Below are 16,654 nucleotides of genomic sequence, written 5' to 3'. Positions count from 1 at the left end.
AATGCAATGCACAGTACACGTACAGTAGCGGTCACAGAAATTGTATCACCTAATATTTTAAGGTTTTTCAAAAATTGCGTCATGTGTAAACTTTACTTAAAAATATTTTCTGGGACTTTTTTCGTCTCTTTTGCTGTCTGGGGTTTCAATCTCGTATTTTAGCTCAAAACATTGGCGATTCTTTTTTTGGTTGGGTTTAAATCACTTTTATTTCAAAGCCAACACAAATTGTCAAGGGCTATCTCATGGCAAAAACAAAACATAAATTCAAAGTCAAAATTTCCACATGTTCTTCGAAACGGTTTTCTAAAAAAAATTGTAAAGTTATGATAGTTTTCTTTTAAAATATCAACTATAGACATAATATTGATGATAACAAAAACATTGTTTATCGAGGTTTTACTGATAGAATGCATTAAGTCATCAAAACAAGTTCCGAGATAATGGCATTTAAAGCTTTTTTATTCTTTCAGCGAATTTTTCTCCCCAATTTTCTTTTTTTTTTTAACTTTTAAAAGAGTAATCTTTAAATCATAAAATTTAATATCAACATCTTGCACCTATATTTTAAAATATTTGAAATATATATAAAGACTGTTGACTTAATGAATTCTGTCAGTATGGCCTCGATATTATATAATAAGGTCATATTCATATTGGTAAACACTGCTTACAAAATAACTACATAAAAGTCAGCTTTGAAACAAAATAAATACATGGTTAACCTGGAACCGGTTGATACAGTATTATAATTTGGATGGAAATAGTGATGAAATTATCGAATAATTGATATAAAATAGTATTTTATATTGTGACCATTCGTACCCACATGCCACAGGCATTCATTTGCCTATTTGAGATCAAACTTATATACCTGCGTAAAAATTTAAAAAAAAACCTACTTACAGGATATTTGTATATCAGCTATGAAAGAAAAGGATATCGAAGCGAAACTAAGACAAGTAACAAACGAATGGTCAGTCCAGGAACTGACGTTTATGGTCTTCAATAACAGAGGAGAACTTTTACTTAGAGGTGACACAACAGCAGAGACTATTGGTCAGTTAGAAGACAGTCTCATGGTTCTTGGATCACTTTTATCTAACAGGCAAGCTACTATCATAAATTCAGAATTATCTGCACGAAGTATATTGTTTTATCAGTACACAACTAACTAGTCGACCTCGATATTCTAGAAGGTTAATGACATCATAAACTATAAATTATCGAATGTAAACAATAATTTTATGAAATAATTTATGATTCTATGCATTAAAACAACATTATTCCAGATACAATGCACCGTTTCGTAAGCAAATTCAACAGTGGGTTTTTGACCTATCTAACACGAATGAAATTCTTGAGAGGTGGCTTTTGGTACAAAACATGTGGGTGTATTTAGAAGCTGTATTTGTCGGAGGCGACATAGCTAAACAATTGCCGAAAGAAGCTAAAAGGTTCTCCAAAATCGACAAATCATGGCAAAAGATAATGCAGAGAGCGCACGAAACTCCAGGAGTTGTTTCCTGTTGTGTCGGGGATGATCTTTTGAAGCAACTTTTACCGCATTTACAAGAACAATTGGAGTTGTGCCAAAAATCTCTCAGTGGATACTTGGAGAAGAAACGAATGATGTTCCCTCGATTTTTCTTCGTTTCAGATCCTGCTTTGCTAGAAATTTTAGGTCAAGCATCAGATTCACATACTATTCAGAATCACTTGCTTTCAATATTTGATAATACAAGATACGTAAAGTTCCATGATATTGGTTAGTGTGATTCGTATTTTTTTTATTTAACTATAATCGACTTCGGCAAGTACTAAGACATTTTTTATTTTACAGAATACAACAAGATGACAGCAATTATATCTTCTGAAGGCGAAGAAATTCCACTAGAAAGAGCAGTGAGGGCTGAAGGCTCAGTGGAAACATGGCTTATGTCATTATTGCAGACATCACAAATGTCACTGCATTCTATTATAAGAACTGCTAACACAAACCTCAATGACCCGAACTTTGCAATGCTCTCATTCCTAGAAAAAATGCCCGCTCAAGTAAATGTCTAGAACAGTTTTTTTTTCAAAGGAAAGATCCTAAAATAATACAGATACCATAAGTGATTGGAACATTTTTTTCAGATTGGCTTATTGGGTATTCAAATGATTTGGACTAGAGATGCAGAAATAGCCTTATCACAAGCAAGGCAAGACAAAATGATTATGGCTGAAACAAACAATAAATTCTTAGAACTGCTGAATACACTCATCGATCAAACTACTAGAGATCTTCTTAAAATAGAGAGAATAAAGTTTGAAACATTAATTACTATACACGTCCATCAAAGAGATATTTTTGATGCATTGGTATGGCATGGCATAATACTATTATATATTTACTTTCCTATGTTGTTTTATCGGTCTCTCGAAATTTGAAACGACAATACATAATATGTATACGTAAAATTTAAAATATTTTTAGGTCCGTATGAATATCAAGTCTTCTACTGATTTCGAATGGCTGAAACAGTGCAGATTTTATTTTAAAGAGGATGCAGATAAAACCTGGATATCGGTTACAGATGTCACTTTTACATATCAAAATGAGTATCTCGGTTGTACTGATAGATTGGTTATTACTCCACTTACTGATCGGTAATATTAAAATATTATATTAAATATTATAACGCATTTGAATCAGTTAATTAATTAAGAGAGACCTATGTGTTTTTGAAAACATCGCCATTTTCCAGATGCTACATAACACTTGCACAAGCACTAGCCATGAGTATGGGAGGAGCGCCTTGCGGACCAGCGGGGACTGGAAAAACAGAAACTGTTAAGGATATGGGGAAAACCTTAGCCAAATATGTAGTGGTGTTTAATTGCTCTGATCAAATGGACTATAGGTAGTTAAACCAAGTACTCTGCTAACATGCACCAAGTCTGCCTGACTTAATAATAATTGTTCGAATTTTTATGACTATATTAAATCTTAACATACTTTAATATGCAATCTGTACGGTATATTATATTAAAACGGCTTATTTAATTTAAACAAAAAATTAAACGGTGTTTTTAAAAGTTCCTTTTTTCAACAGGGGCCTAGGAAGAATTTATAAAGGTCTTTCACAATCTGGGACTTGGGGGTGCTTTGACGAATTCAACCGTATTGAGCTTCCGGTACTTTCTGTGGCTGCTCAGCAGGTTGCTGTAGTCTTGGCTGCAAAGAAAGAAAAAAAGAAGTCATTTTATTTCACGGATGGGGATCTTATAGAAATGTGTCCTGAATTCGGAATATTCATTACGATGGTTAGTAACGGTTTTATGAAACGATATATTATTAAAACGAGATTTTTTTATTAAAAGTATTTTTCTTTTTCAGAACCCCGGGTATGCTGGTAGGAAAGAGCTCCCGGAGAATTTGAAAATTCAGTTTCGAACGGTGTCTATGATGGTTCCTGATAGGCAAATCATTATCAGAGTAAAATTGGCTAGTTGTGGATTTCTCGAGAATATAACTTTGGCTCGAAAATTTTACACACTTTATAAACTTTGTGAAGAACAACTTACAAAACAGGTATTATTCCTACACTTATCTAGAAACCAAAATATGAATGATGTTTATTAATAAAATTGAGGTAAATATTTCCTATGTTTGCAGGTTCATTACGATTTTGGTCTACGAAACATCCTCTCCGTTTTAAGGACACTTGGAGCATCTAAAAGAGTAAATTCGAAAGATAATGAGAGCACTATAGTAATGAGAGTACTTCGGGATATGAATCTTTCTAAACTTATTGATGAAGATGAGCCTCTTTTCATATCACTCGTTGCAGATCTATTTCCAAATCAGGCACTTGAAAAAACAACTTATTCAGAGTTAGAGGAAGCAATACAACAACAGGTAGAAGAAGCAGGACTTGTCTATCATCCACCTTGGGTTTTAAAATTGATTCAGGTAATTTCAATAACACAATTGAAATTTCAAGAGTTTTTTAATTATTTAAATCACGCTTATACAACATTTTCAGCTTTATGAGACTCAACGCGTGCGTCATGGAATCATGACGTTAGGTCCAACAGGAGCTGGAAAAACTACTTGTATACATACACTTATGAAATCACTAACTCAAATTGGAGAAGCACACAGGTAAATTATTTTATAACTAATGTCATTAGTTTTTCAAGCGCGACGATTCTAATTTATTATTTAACTTAAAGGGAAATGAGAATGAATCCGAAAGCAATAACAGCTTCTCAAATGTTTGGTCGTCTGGATGTAGCGACAAATGATTGGACAGATGGAATTTTCTCAGCTCTTTGGAGAAAAACATTACGGATAAAAAGTGGTGATAATGTTTGGTTAGTATTGGATGGTCCCGTGGATAGTATTTGGATCGAGAATTTAAACTCCGTTCTTGATGACAATAAAACATTAACATTAGCAAATGGCGATCGTTTAACCATGGCTCCTACATGTAAAATTATATTCGAGCCACATAATATTGACAATGCATCACCCGCAACAGTATCGAGAAATGGAATGGTGTACATGAGTTCTTCTGGATTGGACTGGAGTCCTGGTGAGTATGTGTTTTCGGAACTTTAATAAAGTAGAAAATAAAATAAGCAGACATTGAACATTTTTTTTTCAGTTCTAAGAGCTTGGCTAATGAAAAGGTCTCAAAGGGAAAAAGAAGTATTTGAAAATTTATTTGATGAAACCTTTGGAAAAATTTATACTTGGTGCTATCAAAACTTAACTTTAACAATCGAAATCTTAAAATGCAACGTAATACTACAAATGCTAAGTTTATTGGAAGGACTTGTACCACCTCAAGTTGAAGCGAGTGAAGATCAATCGACTTCTAAGTCTACGTCTGGTGATTTAGATGATGATATGGGTGATGATAAGCTCGAGGAAATACCTTTGTTTACGAGTGAACATTTACAAAAAATTTATATTTTTGCATTAACTTGGGGTCTTGGTACGTTTTTAGATAGTACAGATAGAGAAAAGTTTGATACATATTTGAGAGAAAATGCAGGTCATATGCTGGATTTGCCAACATCAGTTATGCATAAGTCTCCAACTGTGTTTGATTTCTTTGTAACGATTCAGGGTAAATGGGAACACTGGGAATCAATTGTCACAAGTTACGTTTATCCGGATTATAGTTCTCCTGACTACTCCAGTATTCTTATACCAATCGTTGACAATGTCAGAATCGATTATTTGATAAATGTGATTGCTAAACAAGATAAAGCCGTTTTATTGATTGGCGAGCAAGGTACAGCCAAAACGGTGATGATGAAATCGTACATGAAAAAGTCAAATCCAGAGCTTTTTGTCGGAAGATCTTTTAATTTTTCATCCGCAACAAGCCCATATCAGTTTCAAAAAACAATTGAAAGCTACGTGGAAAAGCGGAGTGGAATGACATTTGGTCCGCCAGCAGGCAAAAAGATGATGATTTTTATAGATGATATCAATTTGCCACAAATAAATGAATGGGGTGATCAAATTACAAATGAAATCGTAAGGCAAGCAATGGATATGAAAGGATTTTATAGTTTGGAGAGACCAGGAGACTTTACAACAATAATAGATATTCTATTCCTCGGTGCCATGGGACAACCCGGTTTGTAAAAACAACAATTTAAATATTACTTTTGTTTTGTTTAGGTATGTAAATTTGTAAACATAAATATTTAATCGTTTTTTACGCTTTTAAAGGAGGGGGCAGAAATGACATTCCATCGCGTCTTAAGCGACAATTTGCAATATTTAACTGCCCTACACCGAACAATTCCGCTATCGACAAAATATTTAAAGTAATTGGAGAGGGTCATTATAATACCAAGAGAGGATTTGCGATGGAAGTAAGGAGTTTAATAAAAAAAATGATTCCAATGACTCGCGATCTTTGGCAAAGAACAAGAAGCACTCTTCTTCCCACTCCTGCTAAATTTCATTACGTTTTTTCTCTAAGAGATCTTTCTAGAGTTTGGCAAGGAATGGTGGGTACACTTTCCACAGTAATAGATTCAGAGAAATGCCTCATGCTGCTTTGGAAACATGAGTGTTCACGAGTCTTCTCCGATAGATTTACTCTTCAATCAGACAAGGATTGGTTTGATAAAACACTTTTGTCCGTAGTTGAGGATACTCTTGGTCAGGAATATAGAAAAATGACAATGGGAAACCCTGTATTTGTTGACTTCATGAGGTAAGTGCATTAAATAAAATAAAAAAAATTCAGACAATTTTAAAGCATCTCATATATTTTTGACTTCTAACAGGGATGCTCCGGAGCCAACAGGAGAAGAGGGAGAAGATGCAGATATGGAATTGCCGAAAGTATACGAGCCAGTATTTAATCACAATGAACTAAGGGAACGCCTTGATATGTTTTTGGCACAATTTAATGAAATGGTTCGAGGAGCTGGAATGGACCTCGTCTTTTTCCCAGATGCAATGTTGCATATTGTCAAAATATCTAGAGTTATTAGAAATCCAAGGGGCAACGTAATGCTGGTTGGTGTTGGGGGTCTGGAAAACAATCTTTGACAAAACTTTCATCTTTCATTGCCGGTTATAAAACTTTTCAAATAACCCTCACCAGATCATACAACGTAGCCAATTTCTTGGAAGATTTGAAGCTTTTGTACCGTTCTTGCGGAGTTCAAGGAAAAGGGACAACATTTATATTTACTGATCTAGATATCAAAGAGGAAGGATTCTTAGAATATTTGAATAATATTTTGTCATCCGGCGTAATATCAAACCTCTTTACTAAAGATGAACAGCTTGAAATAATATCTGAATTAACTCCAATAATGAAACGCGAAAACCAGAAAAGGACGCTTACGAATGAAATTATCATGGATTACTTCATGACAAGAACCTGTCAAAATCTACATGTCGTATTTTGTTTTTCACCCGTAAGTACTATTAACATTGACATATTAATACACATAGACATGCCCTGAGCCCTCAAAAATGATGACACTAAACTCAAACCCAAACGCTCAGTCATGTCCAACGCGTATTTAGTCGCTCTTCGATCACCAACCGCGTGATGTTTAAAATCGAAACCTAAATACCTGCTTATGTCATGAAAGCGTGAAAAAAAACCTTTCAGATAAACATTGTAAAAAGAATTAAATACATTTTCATTGATAAATATTTGTTCATGAATGATAACGAAGCTTAAAATAAATAATATTTTAAAACAATTATATTTTTTGTAAACATACAAATTACGCCTAGCGGCGCAATTGCGAAGTTCTTCTTACTTACAGGGCTGCACTGATAGGTGTAAGTTTTTTTAAAATATAATAAATGTTTTTTCATATTATTTTTGCATTCCCTAGAATCCAGTTATAAATGTGTTTAAATTATAAGGAATTTAAGAAAATAATTTGATTTTGGATCCACCAAAAATTAATGTTGATTGTTAACATTGCAATAAAAACTTTTTTATAAACCAAAAATGAGTATCCTTCAATGTTTAGTAGCTTATTCATGTTCGTTGAGTCACAACGTTAAAAAATATTTTGCTCGATAGGGCGCGTCTATGTATTAGTATGTCGATGACCATTTTTTTAATTAAAAAAAATTGAAAGAGAAATACTTGAGTTCTTATTATTTACTCAAATTATCAGACTTTTTCCTAAAAGTCGTAAATAGCTTGTGCTGGAAAAACAGAAATAGAGTTGTGGTAGAGTGGGATTTAAACCTCGGACCTTTGGCCCGTGAGTCCACAATACTACCACGGGACCACGACCTGGTTTATTTTATTACCAGCAATTATTTAAACCAATATTTAATGCAAATTTACTTTTGAGTCAAAATGTATTTCTTAATATTTACATTTCACTCAACATTTAAAAAAAAAATTGATGGACGTGGTCATTTTCAAATTGATTTTCCGCCATGCGTATTTTACCGTAATGCACAAATGTCTGTGTTTTTATTAAACAATAAGTTTTATAATCTATTCCAGGTTGGAGAGTCCTTTAGAAATAGAGCGATGCGTTTTCCCGCTTTAATATCTGGATGTACTATTGATTGGTTCCAGCCATGGCCTAAAGATGCACTTATATCTGTTGCCAGCCATTTTTTGACTGATTTCGAAATTGCTTGCACAGCAGAAGTTAAAACTGAATTACAAACAGCTCTTGGGTCAATTCAGGATATTGTGTCAGAAACATCTGCTGAATATTTCCAAAGATTTCGTCGAGCCACACACGTTACTCCAAAATCATACCTTAATTTTATAGGTGGTTATAAAAATATTTATCAAATGAAACAGCTAGAGTTGGGAGAAGGCGCTCTTAGAATGGATACTGGCTTAGAGAAATTAGCGGAAGCGTCACTGTCTGTTGGTATTCTTAAAAAAGACTTGGCTGTAATGGAACAAGAATTGGCTCAAGCATCGCAAAAAGCTGAATTCGTTTTAGTAGAAGTCACGGAAAAGGCCAAACAGGCTGAAATAGTTAAAAATCAAGTTCAAAAGGTGAAAGAAAAGGCGGAAATTTTAGTAGCTTATATTGCAGAAGAAAAAGCCATAGCTGAAGAAAAATTAGAAGCGGCGAAACCAGCTCTGGAAGAAGCAGAAGCAGCTTTAAACACGATAAAACCAGCGCATATTGCTACCGTTAGAAAGTTAGGTCGACCTCCACACTTGATCATGCGCATTATGGATTGTGTTTTAATCTTGTTTCAACGGAAGTTGCACGCCGTTATCGGAGATACTGCTGCTCCGTGTCCGAAGCCATCATGGGCAGAATCATTAAAGGTTTGTCAATGTTTAAGAAAGCTAATTTGTTTAACATATCAATAAAAAAAAAAGAAATTAGTAGTATGGAGGTAGTACTATTATAAATATGTGGTCAGTAAAAGAAAAACGCCCCTGTCAACCTTTTCCAGAATAAAATTTAAATTCAAACTTTTGATGTCCCTTTAAAACTATTTTGATTTGTATAGTTTTCATAAATACCTACCTACGTTGCAATTTCATATATGTTTTAGAATGTATGTCTTTGCAATTTTTACGTATCTACCAGTTTTCCAATTACTATTTTACTCAAATTTTAATCGTTATAGATGATGTCAAGCACGACTTTTCTACTTCAATTGCAAAATTATCCTAAGGATATAATAAATAATGAGATGGTAGAACATCTTCTACCATATTTTGAGATGGAAGATTACAATATGGATACAGCAAAAAGAGTTTGCGGTGATGTTGCAGGGTTATTATCGTGGACCAAAGCTATGGCATTCTTTCACAGTGTTAACAGAGAAGTTCTTCCACTCAAAGCTAATTTAACTTTACAAGAAGCTAGGTTAAAGGTAAAAAAGATTTTTTAATTTTTGCAAAAATTAGCATAGTAATTATAAATTGTGCTTTTTTCTCTTCATCAATCTGGTTGTTCGCCGACGACAGGAGAATTCTCAAATATATTCACAATTTTAATGATTGTTTACCATGTGTCTGATTTTTTTTAGCACTTGATGTTCCTCAAATGGTTTGAAATTAAAAGTAGAAAGCAAGGTTATGAGATTTCATAGACTGCGAAATCCCCTCATATACTCGTATAACTCAATGTATAATAAAGTATTGAATTCTGTGTTCATTACACAACATCTAGTTTTGTTCTGGACCCTAAGTTGTTATTTCTATTGCACATAAAAATAATATTAATAATCCCTAAAACTTCTCGGATTCATTAACAGAAACACAACTAACTTCATAAATATTGAAATGCTCAAAACTCTTCTGTTTGCTAGTTCGTTCTCATTTAGAATATTTCTCGGCCATCTGGTTTCTATACGATGCTTACAATAAAAATATATTTATTTGTGAGTAAATTGGTACATAAAATAAACACAATACAATACACTATACAACAACAATACTACCGTATTAAAAAAGCAAAGACAAATGCAGAAAAGTAAAAAATAGCATACAGTGGACTTAAATAATACAATGATTTACCTTACTACTCAAAAAATAACTTTAAAAACAAATTTAATATCAACCTGAAAAAGCACATGCTTACTGCGCTAACCAAACAAGAAATAACATGACTTGACTTTATCCATATATAAAATGTCCGTTACAAGCATCGTGTTGCTTCATTTTTTCTATTTTACTTATATGTCTGCCTCGTGGTGTACTGGTTAGCATATTTGTGTTCAATTTCCGGCAAAAATAACGTGAAGTATTTATTTACATATGTTTGTGAGGTTCATAGTCCATGGTCGATGACACACCCACATGTGCTAAATAATTTAACCTGAAATATAGTCATGATTCCAAGAAGCAATTTATCACTTTCTATTTATTTAATTCATAACATTCTGCGAAACCCAAGATCAATATTCTGCAGTACATTAACATCGTCCCTACCATATAGATATGAACAACAAAGAAACATGGCCTATTAAGAGACCGCAGGGCGTGGTAAAGCCCGGCAGTTCAGTTCAGTCAGTCTAGTTCAACTCAGTCACACAGTTTCAGCATGTAGTTTAAGTGCAGTCTCTTCAACTCCTCATCGCCGTAATACTCGCGCGATACAATTCACTATTTATTCGCCATGTAATAAATACGCATTAAATGGCAACCTAGTGTCTTCTGTCAATCTCTATCTGCAGTAGGGGCTCCAACCCTCAACCATTGAATCCTACATGATTTTTCACTCCTATATTCCGTAGTCACTTAATTGGCACCTGAAGCATAAGACTGATCATCTTGCTCTCAAATTACAAATATTTGTTGATACGCTCAATCAGAGTACCAATGAAGTGCTTTATGCCTCATAAGGTGTGAATGAAGAAATGATGATTTCTCTTGCAAAAATTATAAGTGAGGTATTTTCCTTATGTTTTTAAAAGGCATTTCTTTTAAATTTAATGAATTTTTATTGCAACTTACAACATATGTTTTTTTTTATGGAACGTGTGTAATATAAATAATCATAAATAAATGTTGATAAGATACAAACATCCGTACGTAGATTTTTATTTGCTTTAAATCACTTTATATTTATTTTATATTTTTTTAGATTGCCATGGATGATTTAGCAGGTGCTGAAAGGCAACTAGAGGAACGAGAAATGGCTCTTCGAGCTGTTAAAGAACAATATGATGCTGCCGTATCAGAAAAACAGCGGCTGACAGATGCAGCTAATGTTTGTTTAAGAAAAATGAACGCTGCAACCGCTCTTATAAATGGATTGGGCGGTGAAAAGATTCGCTGGACATTACAGAGTAAAGATTTTAAAGAACAGTTGGGTAGACTAGTCGGTGATGTTGTATTGGCAACGGGATTTTTATCTTACTGTGGTCCTTACAATCAACAATTCAGACTTAATTTATTGAGTAATTGGATGGGAATCCTAAAAGCTAGAAATATACCATTTACTGCTAATTTGAGTATCATTAACATGCTTGTTGAAAATTCGACAATATCTGAATGGACTTTGCAAGGTCTACCCAATGATGAATTATCCGTTCAAAATGCCTTGATTGTGACCAAATCTAGTTCGTATCCACTTTTGGTCGATCCACAAACTCAGGGAAAAATGTGGATCAAAAACAAGGAAACCTCAAATGAACTTCAAATAACTTCTTTAAACCACAAATATTTTAAAACGCATTTAGAAGATAGCCTCTCATTAGGTAGACCATTACTTATTGAAGATGTTGATATAGAACTAGATCCTGTTATTGACAACGTATTAGAAAAGAATTTCATTAAATCTGGTTCTATAGAGAAAGTGGTTGTGGGAGATAAAGAGTGCGATGTCATGCCTGGTTTTATGCTTTATATAACAACAAAACTTCCAAATCCTGCGTATTCTCCAGAAATAAGTGCAAAAACGTCTATCATCGATTTCACAGTAACAATGCAAGGCTTAGAAGATCAACTATTGGGTAGAGTAATCCTAATGGAAAAAGCAGACTTGGAAGCAGAACGTGTAGCGCTGTTTGAATCGGTCATGAAAAACCAACGAAGTATGAAAGAGCTTGAAAGTAATCTACTTTGCAGATTGACATCGTCTGAAGGATCATTGGTTGATGACGAAGCCCTTATACATGTTTTGCAAATTACTAAGACAACGTCCGAAGAAGTCAACGAAAAGCTAAAAGTAGCTGAAATAACTGAAAAGAAAATTATGATAGCTCGTGAAGAATTTAGAGCAGTCGCAGCCCGAGGCTCCATATTGTATTTCCTAATAGTTGAAATGAGTAATGTAAATACTATGTATCAGAATTCGTTGAAACAGTTTTTAACAATTTTCGATAATTCAATAACTAAATCCACAAAAAGCAATGATACGGAAGAGAGAATCGACATTATTTTAAGATATTTAACTAAGGAAGTTTGGACATTTACTTTGAGAAGTTTATATGAAAGACACAAAGCTTTGTTTACTTTAATGCTTGCGATGAAAATTGACTGTCATAAGGGTATTATATCTCACGACGAGTTTATGGCGTTTATCAAAGGAGGCGCGTCGTTGGACCTAAACGCTGTTACCCCAAAGCCATTCAAATGGATTCTCGATATAACCTGGTTAAATTTAGTGGAAATTAATAAACTGGAAACATTCTCAGATGTTTTGACAAGGGTAATACTTTGGATTCAGTAAAATAATATTTTTATGCATTATTACTTCTATTTAATTTATACGAGCGTAATTTATAAAGCGTATTTCTATTCTATTTAATTTATAAAGCGTATTTTAAAGGAAAGCTTGGAAATGTATTTTGCGTTTTAGTTTGAAACTTCTTATGCCACAAATAAATCTGAAAGTAAATTATCTTTTCTCGAGAAATTTTAAAGAATATGTAAACTTTTACTTTGTATCAAATATAATATCACAAATAGATTTTAACTGAAGTATTAATCAACAAACGCCGGAATAAAATTTACGCTTTTCGTTTATGTTTTAGATTGAAAGTAACGAAAAAGAATGGCGCGTTTGGTATGAAAAAGAAAAACCTGAAGAAGAAGATTTACCCAGCGGATACCAAAAGGCTCTAGATGTATTTCGAAAACTGTTGTTAGTCAGATCATGGAGTCCCGATAGGACATTGTCTCAAGCTAGAAAATATGTCGGTGGTAAGTAATATATATTATAACAATAGTGATGGAGAACCTCTTTGTGAAGTGAGTATATAAGTCTATGGGCCATGATTTTTTATATAAAATATAATTTGTACTATTCATGTAAAAATATATTAGTCTTATAAATTACGCATGTAGGTAAGCAATAATAAATGTGTTTTTATTTATTTTAAGAATCTCTGGGCAAAGAGTACGGCGAAGGTTGTATTTTGGACTTGGAAGCGACATGGAGTGAGTCAGAAGCTAGAACTCCACTTATATGTATTTTATCCATAGGCTCCGATCCATCCGCTCAAATAGCGAGTTTGGCTAAAGCAAAGGAAATCCGTAAGTTGCAATAGTAATATTGATTATATTTTAATTAATATTTGCTAATCTGTGAATGTGATGCATATTTTTTTATTTAGCGTTGAAATCAGTTTCCATGGGTCAAGGTCAGGAGATAGTCGCGAGAGAAATGATTGCAGACTCTATGAACAATGGAGGTTGGGTTCTCCTTCAAAACATTCACCTGTCTCTCCCATTTTCAACGGAGGCCATGGATGTTTTGGTCGAAACTGAACAGGTCGAAGGTTCCTTCCGTTTATGGATGACTACCGAGGTCCACAGTGAGTTTCCCATAGGTCTGTTGCAGATGGCGATTAAGTTCACGAACGAACCACCCCAGGGTATAAAAGCTAGTATGAGGAGGACCTATCAAAATGTTACTCAAGACATGTTAGATTACTCTGCGCAAAACCAATGGCCGCCTTTATTATACGCTGTATCATTCTTGCACACAGTTTTGCAAGAGAGACGAAAATTTGGTCCACTCGGATGGAATGTCCCCTATGAATTCAATCAAGCTGATTTAGCAGCAAGCGTTCAGTTTGTTCAAAATCATCTAGATGAGATGGACTCTAAGAAAGGCATATCTTGGCCAACCGTTTGTTACATGTTGGGTGAAGTTCAATATGGTGGAAGAGTGACGGACGATTTTGACAAAAGGCTTCTAACAACATTCACAAATGTGTGGTTTAGCGACGTGATGCTGAAACCCGAGTTTGAGTTTTACACTGGCTACAAAGTTCCTACAACAAGAAATCTTCAAGGTTATATAGATTACATCAATGGTCTTCCATTGACAGACACACCAGAGGTGTTTGGGCTTCACAGTAATGCAGATATTACGTATCAAATTAATACAGCTAAGGGAATATTGGATACCATCTTGAGTGTTCAACCCAAGGAAGGAGGTAGTCAAGGTGGTGAGACCAGAGAAAGTATTGTTTACCGATTAGCTGAAGATATGCTGGAAAAACTACCAAAACAGTACGTGGCTCATGAAGTCAAGGAATCACTTCAAAGAATGGGTGCTTTCTTACCCATGAATATTTTCTTGAGGTAAATAGACAAATAATTTTATAACTGTAATTTTTTCTTTATTTTTAGTTTTTAATCTCGTTTCCGATAGTTATCAGTAACCATTTCACCCCTTCAATAATGTTATTTATTATTTTTAGACAAGAAATTGACCGGATTCAAAGAGTCAACTTGACAGTATACTCAACGTTGTGTGATCTGAAACTCGCGATTGATGGCACAATTGTGATGAGCCAAGGATTACGAGAATCGTTAGATGCTATGTACGACGCTCGAATTCCAGAAAAATGGCAGAAGGTAAACTCATTAGCTATGCTTATTAGATAATTGATAAGCAAAATATTTTTTTTTTTATATCTGTACGTTTTTCTTTAGGTGTCTTGGGAATCAGCAACATTAGGTTTCTGGTATACCGAACTTTTGGAAAGAGATCATCAATTCAGGCAGTGGATAATAAATGGACGACCACACGTCTTTTGGATGACCGGCTTCTTCAATCCACAGGGCTTTTTGACAGCTATGAGACAGGTCAGATTCTCCCATTTATTAGTTTTATTAATTATCACGCAAAATAAAGGAATTGTATTTATTTGTTAAAATGGAATTTCTTCACCTGTAGGAAGTGACCAGAGCTCATAAAGGATGGGCGCTTGATTCAGTTGTTTTACAAAATCTAATAACAAAACATAACAAAGAGGATTTACACGAAGGTCCACCTGAGGGAGTTTACGTTTCCGGACTATTTCTCGAAGGTAATTAATTAAATAATATTAGGCATTATAATATAGGTATAAGCGTTTATTTTTTTTTGATAAAAGCAAAAATTTTACTTATTACCTATACACCAACGAGTGTGAAAAGTTCTTTTTATATTTTGCAGCTGGATTATTTTGAACTCTTTATAACTCAAATTCTTAAATGAAACATGCATTTTTTTAAATTTTCGTATTTAAAATTTAAAAACAGTAGAAAATTGGAATGTGAAATTTGTGTAACATTGAGTTATAACGCCTCAAAATATTCTTAATTGTCAAAGAAACATGAAGTATTTTTAACCAATTGTTATGCCAACTTTAATAAAGCTCAAAATAAGAACTAAATTGGACGTATAAATATTTTTTAAATATTTCAAATACGCGTCCCTAGTTTCACGGGGAGTGAATCTCTAATGAACTTTCTAGCGACCAACATCATGTAATCATCTGTTTTCGAGAGAATGTACTTCAATTGCATTGAATGTTGTGTGCATGTGGTGTAACATTGATTCAAAATGAACAATGGTGTTTGTTTTCCGTCACAATAGATCTTCACAGGTCGCAGTGACGTCAGGAGTTTGCATAGCACTGACCCCAGCACTAAGAATAAGATGTTTGTTTTGTATCTTGTAAGCACGGAACACCTTTATATCGACATTTTTTACAGTACCAGAGTATTTGTCTGATATCATAAAATTTGAATTAATTTGGGATAATTTTTGTAGGGGCTTCTTTGGATCGACGCTGTGGAAAATTGATTGAATCTAAACCAAAGGTTCTGTACGAGCAGATGCCAGTTATATATATCTACGCTATCAATACGACTGCTGGAAAAGATCCTAAGCTTTATGAATGCCCTATTTACAGAAAGCCCCAAAGAACGGATCAGAAATATGTGGGATCAATCGATTTTGAAACCGATCAAAATCCTAGACATTGGGCTCTACGGGGTGTTGCCTTGTTATGCGATATCAAATAATTTATTAAGTAATATTTATATTTGTGCATTCGATGTGTGATTATTTATAACTGTTTTATTGAAAATATAAATAAATATAGTAATTATGTTATTCTGTCTAGTCATTTCATTCATATATACAATTAAACAAAATACACGTTTTTTACCGAATACTTATCCAATTAATAAAGGCGCCGCGCCGTGGCGTAGTTAATTAGATGGATAACTGTGAAACTGGCGTTGGGGGTTCGATTTCCGCTAGTTGTAATTAAAAAAAAAATCTACGATTGATCTGTGTATTTTTAACAAACTAAGTTTTTAATAACTTTAAAACTAAACTTAAAACTAACTAAAAAAGAAAGCCACAATTTTTTAAAGATTATTTTTATGTATCGTTTTATCAGCACTATGATTTTTATATATTTTTTGAGTTG

At 33.8% G+C, this 16,654-nt stretch overlaps 1 protein-coding gene across 1 annotated transcript in view; it reads left to right on the top strand.

Annotated features, from left to right (window-relative positions):
• Nucleotides 1–16,270, top strand: part of LOC148282870 (dynein axonemal heavy chain 5-like) — a 62,673-nt gene extending 46,403 nt beyond the window's left edge. Inside the window, 25 exon segments of the mRNA XM_088224374.1 lie at nucleotides 909–1,108; nucleotides 1,293–1,768; nucleotides 1,844–2,055; nucleotides 2,140–2,364; nucleotides 2,480–2,652; nucleotides 2,751–2,906; nucleotides 3,099–3,309; nucleotides 3,383–3,577; nucleotides 3,662–3,958; nucleotides 4,032–4,150; nucleotides 4,222–4,583; nucleotides 4,656–5,642; nucleotides 5,738–6,230; nucleotides 6,304–6,551; nucleotides 6,554–6,945; nucleotides 8,010–8,804; nucleotides 9,113–9,361; nucleotides 11,077–12,645; nucleotides 12,971–13,139; nucleotides 13,320–13,472; nucleotides 13,553–14,528; nucleotides 14,648–14,804; nucleotides 14,883–15,035; nucleotides 15,127–15,259; nucleotides 15,988–16,270. Coding sequence (XP_088080500.1) covers nucleotides 909–1,108; nucleotides 1,293–1,768; nucleotides 1,844–2,055; nucleotides 2,140–2,364; nucleotides 2,480–2,652; nucleotides 2,751–2,906; nucleotides 3,099–3,309; nucleotides 3,383–3,577; nucleotides 3,662–3,958; nucleotides 4,032–4,150; nucleotides 4,222–4,583; nucleotides 4,656–5,642; nucleotides 5,738–6,230; nucleotides 6,304–6,551; nucleotides 6,554–6,945; nucleotides 8,010–8,804; nucleotides 9,113–9,361; nucleotides 11,077–12,645; nucleotides 12,971–13,139; nucleotides 13,320–13,472; nucleotides 13,553–14,528; nucleotides 14,648–14,804; nucleotides 14,883–15,035; nucleotides 15,127–15,259; nucleotides 15,988–16,241 — 9,354 coding nt within the window. The 3' untranslated portion in view covers nucleotides 16,242–16,270.
• Nucleotides 16,271–16,654: the final 384 nt, after the last annotated feature.

Source organism: Micrasema longulum, unplaced genomic scaffold, assembly GCF_059751315.1.
Source record: "Micrasema longulum isolate JH-2025_06_02 unplaced genomic scaffold, ASM5975131v1 h1tg000281l, whole genome shotgun sequence".
In the NCBI taxonomy this organism is placed as follows: Eukaryota; Metazoa; Arthropoda; class Insecta; order Trichoptera; family Brachycentridae; genus Micrasema; species Micrasema longulum.
This window is presented reverse-complemented; position numbering and strand designations above follow the sequence as displayed.